The 7,500-nt window shown below is 43.9% G+C and overlaps 1 protein-coding gene across 1 annotated transcript in view; it reads left to right on the forward strand.

The window, feature by feature from the left end:
- The window catches only part of LOC127924426 (CUB and sushi domain-containing protein 3-like), a gene marked incomplete at its 5' end in the record, with an annotated part of 100,439 nt that overhangs the window by 26,098 nt on the left and 66,841 nt on the right, over positions 1–7,500 (forward strand). Inside the window, one exon of the mRNA XM_052509162.1 lies at positions 5,825–6,004. Within this exon, the coding sequence (XP_052365122.1) occupies positions 5,825–6,004 (180 nt within the window). The remainder of the gene's footprint in view (positions 1–5,824; positions 6,005–7,500) is intronic.

Raw genomic sequence — 7,500 nt, forward strand, 5'->3', positions numbered from 1 at the left:
TCTCTCTCTCTCTCTCTCTGTTCTCTCTCTCTCTCTCTCTCTCTCTCTCTCTTTGTTTCTCTCTCTCTCTCTCTCTCTTTGTTTCTCTCTCTCTCTCCACTCTCTTTGTTTTCTCTCTCTCTTTGTTTCTCTCTCTCTCTGTCAGTGTAGCCAGTGTTTCTCTCTCTCTCTCTCTCTCTCTTTGTTTCTCTCTCTCTCTCTCTCTTTGTTTCTCTCTCTCTCTCTCTCTTTGTTTCTCTCTCTCTCTCGTTGTTTCTCTCTCTGTCTCTCTGTCAGTGTAGCCAGTGTTTCTCTCTCTCTCTCTCTCTCTGTTTTTTTCTTTCTATCTCTCTCTGTCTCTCTCTTTGTCTCTATCTTTGTCTCTCTCTGTCTCTCTCCTCTCTCAATTCAATTCAGTTCAATTCAAGGGCTTTATTGGCATGGGAAACATGTGTTAACATTGCCAAAGCAAGTGAGGTAGATAATATACAAAGTGAATATATAAAGTGAAAAACTAAATTTTTTTTTTTACAGTAAACATTACACATACAGAAGTTTCAAAACAGTAAAGACATTACAAATGTCATATTATATATATATATACAGTGTTTTAACAATGTACAAATGGTTAAAGGACACAAGATAAAATAAATAAGCATAAATATGGGTTGTATTTACAATGGTGTTTGTTCTTCACTGGTTGCCCTTTTCTCGTGGCAACAGGTCAGAAATCTTGCTGCTGTGATGTCACACTGTGGAATTTCACCCAGTAGATATGGGAGTTTATGAAAATTGGATTTGTTTTCGAATTCTTTGTGGATCTGTGTGATCTGGGGAAATATGTCTCTCTAATATGGTCATACATTGGGCAGGAGGTTAGGAAGTGCAGCTCAGTTTCCACCTCATTTTGTGGGCAGTGAGCACATAGCCTATCTTCTCTTGAGAGCCATGTCTGCCTACAGCGGCCTTTCTCAATAGCAAGGCTATGCTCACTGAGTCTGTACATAGTCAAAGCTTTCCTTAATTTTGGGTCAGTCACAGTGGTCAGGTATTCTGCCGCTGTGTACTCTCTGTTTAGGGCCAAATAGCATTCTAGTTTGCTCTGTTTTTTTGTTAATTCTTTCCAATGTGTTAAGTAATTATCTTTTTGTTTTCTCATGATTTGGTTGGGTCTAATTGTGCTGTTGTCCTGGGGCTCTGTAGGGTGTGTTTGTGTTTGTGAACAGAGCCCCAGGACCAGCTTGCTTAGGGACTCTTCTCCATCTCTCTGTAGGTGATGGCTTTGTTATGGAAGGTTTGTGAATCGCTTCCTTTTAGGTGGTTGTAGAATTTAACGGCTCTTTTCTGGATTTTGATAATTAGTGGGTATCGGCCTAATTCTGCTCTGCATGCATTATTCTGTGTTTTACGTTGTACACGGAGGATATTTTTGCAGAATTCTGCGTGCAGAGTCTCAATTTGGCATTTGTCCCATTTTGTGAAGTCTTGGTTGGTGAGCGGACCCCAGACCTCACCACCGTAAAGGGCAATGGGCTCTATGACTGATTCAAGTATTTTTAGCCAAATCCTAATGGTATGTTGAAATTTATGTTTCTTTTGATGGCATAGAATGCCCTTCTTGCCTTCTCTCTCAGATCGTTCACAGCTTTGTGGAAGTTACCTGTGGCGCTGATGTTTAGGCCAAGGTATGTATAGTCGCTCTGTATTTGTAAGTCGCTCTGGATAAGAGCTAAATGACTTAAATGTAAATGTAAATGTATAGTTTTTGTGTGCTCTTGGGCAACAGTGTCTAGATGGAATTTGTATTTGTGCTCCTGGTGACTGGACCTTTTTGTAACACCATTATTTTGGTCTTACTGAGATTTACTGTCAGGGCCCAGGTCTGACAGAATCTGTGCATAAGATCTAGGTGCTGCTGTAGGCCCTCCTTGGTTGGTGACAGAAGCACCAGATCATCAGCAAACAGTAGACATTTGACTTCGGATTCTAGCAGGGGAGGCCGGGTGCTGCAGACTTTTCTAGTGCCCGCGCCAATTCGTTGATATATATGTTGAAGAGGGTGGGGCTTAAGCTGCATCCCTGTCTCACCCCACGACCCTGTGTGAAGAAATGTGTGTTTTTGCCAATTTTAACCGCACACTTGTTGTTTGTGTACATGGATTTTATAATGTCGTATGTTTTACCCCAAACACCACTTTCCATCAGTTTGTATAGCAGACCCTCATGTCAGATTGAGTCGAAGGCTTTTTGAAATCAACAAAGCATGAGAAGATTTTGCCTTTGTTTTGGTTTGTTTGGTTGTCAATTAGGGTGTGCAGGGTGAATACATGGTCTGTTGTACGGTAATTTGGTAAAAAGCCAATTTGACATTTGCTCAGTACATTGTTTTCATTGAGGAAATGTACGAGTCTGCTGTTTTACGAGTCTGCTGATTTTCCCAAGGTTACTGTTGACACATATTCCACGGTAGTTATTGGGGTTTAGTGTTTTCCAATTTTCCAATTTTCCCACAAGTGGTTAGAGTATATGGTTTCTTCAATTACATTGAGCTGATTTCTGAGATGCTGTTCCTTCTTTTTCCGTAGTGTGTTTCTGTATTGTTTTAGTGATTCACCATAGTGAAGGCGTAGACTCAGGTTTTCCGGGTCTATATGTTTTTGGTTGAACAGGTTTCTCAATTTCTTTCTTAGATTTTTGCATTCTTTACACCTTCACTATTACAGTGGAACGTTTTACCCAAGAAATTGTCTAAAAGGGATTGAATTTGTTGTTGCCTAATTGTTTTTTGGTAGGTTTCCAAACTGCATTCCTTCCATCTATAGCATTTCTTAATGTTACACAGTTCCTTTGGCTTTGATGCCTCATGGTTGAGTATTGCTCTGTTTAAGTAGACTGTGATTTTGCTGTGGTCTGATAGGGGTGTCAGTGGGCTGACTGTGAACGCTCTCATCTCTCTCCTCTCTGTCTCTCTCTTTCATCTCTGTCTCTCTCTCCTTCATCTCTCTCTCTCTCCTCCCTGTCTCTCTCTCCTCCCTGTCTCTCTCTTTCCTCTCCCTGTCTCTCTTTCCTCTCTCTGTCTCTCTCCTCTCTGTCTCTCTCTTTCATCTCTGTCTCTCTCTCCTTCATCTCTCTCTCTCTCCTCCCTGTCTCTCTCTCCTCCCTGTCTCTCTCTCCTCTCTGTCTCTCTCTCTTTCCTCTCCCTCTCTCTCTTTTCTCTCTCTCTCCTCTCTCTGTCTCTCTCTCTTTCCTCTCCCTCTCTCTCTCCTCTCTCTGTCTCTCTCCTCTCTGTCTCTCTCTTTCATCTCTGTCTCTCTCTCTCTTTCCCCGCTCTCCTCTATGTCTCTCTCTCTCCTTTCTGTCTCTCTCTCTCTCTCTCTCTCTCTCCTCTCTCTCTTTCCTCTCTTTCCTCTCTGTCTCTCTCGATGCAGACAATGTTTTTATTGAGCGTGTGGTCATGGGGTCGGAACATCATTACAAATAATTAGTAGACTGTAAATCGACCACAAATTGTTTGTTTGTTTTTTGGCTCAGAAAACATGGGCCGCCAAATAAAATCACCCGGGGGCCACCAGTTGTGGACCCCTGAGATACAGCATAGTGACTGAGGCTCTAATGAAAAGCTCAGTTCCATTGTTGAATAGATGAACTCAGCATCCCACAGCTCTCTCTACATTACAGTGGCTGTGTCCCAAATGGAACCCTATTCCCTATATATTCAGTATATACCTCCATCATAACCCTATGGGCCCCGGTCAAAAGTAGTGCACTACATAGGAAATAAGGTGCCATTTTGGGAAGCACTCTATTGTCCTGACTGGCTGACTGGCTGACTTATTTTACGTTAGCCTTGCCCCTAGGATGAACGGGAGACTGAGTCTAGGTTTCATGTTACTGGCTGACTGGTTGACTTATTTTACGTTAGCCTTGCCCTAGGATGAACGGGAGACTGAGTCTAGGTTTCATGTTACTGGTTGACTTATTTTACGTTAGCCTTGCCCCTAGGATGAACGGGAGACTGAGTCTAGGTTTCATGTTACTGGCTGACTGGTTGACTTATTTTACGTTAGCCTTGCCCCTAGGATGAACGTGAGACTGAGTCTAGGTTTCATATTACTGGCTGACTGGTTGACTTATTTTACGTTAGCCTTGCCCCTAGGATGAACGGGAGACTGAGTCTAGGTTTCATATTACTGGCTGACTGGTTGACTTATTTTACGTTAGCCTTGCCCCTAGGATGAACGTGAGACTGAGTCTAGGTTTCATGTTACTGGTTGACTTATTTTACGTTAGCCTTGCCCCTAGGATGAACGTGAGACTGAGTCTAGGTTTCATGTTACTGGCTGACTTATTTTACGTTAGCCTTGCCCCTAGGATGAACGTGAGACTGAGTCTAGGTTTCATGTTACTGGCTGACTTATTTTACGTTAGCCTTGCCCCTAGGATGAACGGGAGACTGAGTCTAGGTTTCATGTTACTGGCTGACTTATTTTACGTTAGCCTTGCCCTAGGATGAACGGGAGACTGAGTCTAGGTTTCATATTACTGGCTGACTGGTTGACTTATTTTACGTTAGCCTTGCCCCTAGGATGAACGGGAGACTGAGTCTAGGTTTCATGTTACTGGCTGACTTATTTTACGTTAGCCTTGCCCCTAGGATGAGACGGGAGACTGAGTCTAGGTTTCATATTACTGGCTGACTGGTTGACTTATTTTACGTTAGCCTTGCCCCTGAACATGTTACTGGCTGAGTTAGCCTTGGGATGAACGTGAGACTGAGTCTAGGTTTCATGTTACTGGCTGACTTATTTTACGTTAGCCTTGCCCCTAGGATGAACGGGAGACTGAGTCTAGGTTTCATGTTACTGGCTGACTTATTTTACGTTAGCCTTGCCCCTAGGATGAACGGGAGACTGAGTCTAGGTTTCATATTACTGGCTGACTGGTTGACTTATTTTACGTTAGCCTTGCCCCTAGGATGAACGGGAGACTGAGTCTAGGTTTCATGTTACTGGTTGACTTATTTTTACGTTAGCCTTGCTCCTAGGATGAACGGGAGACTGAGTCTAGGTTCCGTGTTACTGGTTGGAATTATTTTTTGATTTGGTTTGAGATGTTATTTGTTTAAAGTTTTAATCAACAGTTGGTTGAGAATGGCTGCGGCTATAACACAACCTCTGGTCTGGGACCAGGCTATACACTGTCTGGGCCATGGGACCACTGATCTGGGAACAACTCTGGTCTGGGACCAGGCTATAACACAACCTCTGGTCTGGGACCAGTCTATAACACTGATCTGGGACCAGGCTGAGACCAGGCTATAACACAACCACTGATCTGAGACCAGGCTGAGACCAGGCTATAACACAACCACTGATCTGAGACCAGGCTGAGACCAGGCTATAACACAACCACTGATCTGAGACCAGGCTGAGACCAGGCTATAACACAACCACTGATCTGAGACCAGGCTGAGACCAGGCTATAACACAACCACTGATCTGAGACCAGGCTATAACACTGATCTTGGACCAGTCTATAAGATAACCACTGATCTGGGACCAGGCTATAACACTGATCTGGAACCAGTCTATAAGACAACCACTGATCTGGGACCAGGCTATAACACTGATCTGGGACCAGTCTATAAGACAACCACTGATCTGGGACCAGTCTATAAGACAACCACTGATCTGGGACCAGTCTATAAGACAACCACTGATCTGGGACCAGGCTATAACACTGATCTGGGACCAGTCTATAAGACAACCACTGATCTGGGACCAGTCTACAACGATCCCACTAATGCCGATCCCTCTCCCTGTCTGTCTCTGTATCGTCCCACCAGTGATCAGCTGCGTTGACCCAGGTGTTCCTGCTGATGGTCTGAGGTTTGGAGAGGACTTCACTGTGGGCCACAACGTCACCTTCACGTGCCAGCCTGGCTACCTGATAGAGGCAGGCGGGGCCACAACTCGCACCTGTACCCACAATGGCACCTGGAGCGCCACCACGCCCATCTGCAAAGGTACGACATCTGATGATGATGATGGTGATGACGATGATGAGTATGGTGATGATGAAGATTATGGTGATGATGAAGAGTGTGGTGATGATGATGGTGATGGTGATAATGATGAGGGTGATGATGATGATGGTGATGATGATGAGGGTGATGATGGTGGTGGTGATGATGAAGAGTGTGGTGATGATGATGGTGATGGTGATAATGATGAGGGTGATAATGATGAGGGTGATGATGATGAGGGTGATGATGGTGGTGGTGATGATGATGAGTGTGGTGATGATGATGGTGATGGTGATAATGATGAGGGTGATGATGATGAGGGTGATGATGATGGTGGTGATGATGGTGATGATGATGATGATGGTGATGGTGATAATGATGAGGGTGATAATGATGAGGGTGATGATGATGAGGGTGATGATGATGAGGGTGATGATGATGAGGGTGATGATGATGAGGGTGATGATGATGAGGGTGATGATGATGATGATGATGATGGTGATGATGATGATATGGGTCCTCTCAGATTACAGGAATGAAAATATGTCACAAAGCCATTTTATTAGATGTTATTAAAATTCCGATAACTTTCCCCAAATTTCCTGATTTCCCAGAAATCCTAGTTTTGAGGATTCCTGGATTTCCTACATATTCCCTCGTAATTCCAGGATTCTTTCAACCAGGATGACTTGAAAACCGGGGAATTTTAGCATAAATTACCAGGATTTTGCAACCCTAGTTCTCATTAATTATTCTGTCAGCGAAAACCAAATTAAATATTGTCCTTCCACAAGCAACAGACCCCCTTTTTACTCCCTTTGATATCACTGATCTGGGACCAGTCTATAAAACTGATCTGGGACCAGTCTATAACACTGATCTGGGACCAGGCTATAACACTGATCTGGGACCAGTCTATAACACTGATCTGGGACCAGTCTATAAGACAACCACTGATCTGGGACCAGTCTATAACACTGATCTGGGACCAGTCTATAAGACAAACACTGATCTGGGACCAGGCTATAACACTGATCTGACGTCACCTTCATGTGCCAGCCTGGCTAAAACAGACCCCCTTTTTACTCAAGGCTCCCTTTGATATCAAAGAGGCATTTTAAGAGAAAGTCCCAAGTTGTATGGTTTTATCTCAACTGTGCGTCAGGCCCAAGATGATGACAGTGACCAGTGAAGATGCTCTACTCTCTCTATATAACACACACATTATTAAACAGCTACAGTATTGTAATGTCAGAATCATACGCCTGGCTCCTCTTCTGTTCTGGTTGGATGAACATTCAACGTTTCTCTACCCGTTGGGGAAACCCTACTTCCATCAGCTCTGGAGCAGATCACATTTATTACAGGAGAGAAGAAATAGATTTACGTATTTGGCAACAAAGTCCCAAAACGAAATGGTTTGCATGTCAAATTGGCTCCCTGTGTACTATATAGTGCCCTACCGGAGCCCTACCCGAGCCCTACCCGAGCCCTAC

Source organism: Oncorhynchus keta, unplaced genomic scaffold, assembly GCF_023373465.1.
Source record: "Oncorhynchus keta strain PuntledgeMale-10-30-2019 unplaced genomic scaffold, Oket_V2 Un_contig_4014_pilon_pilon, whole genome shotgun sequence".
Classification (NCBI taxonomy): Eukaryota; Metazoa; Chordata; class Actinopteri; order Salmoniformes; family Salmonidae; genus Oncorhynchus; species Oncorhynchus keta.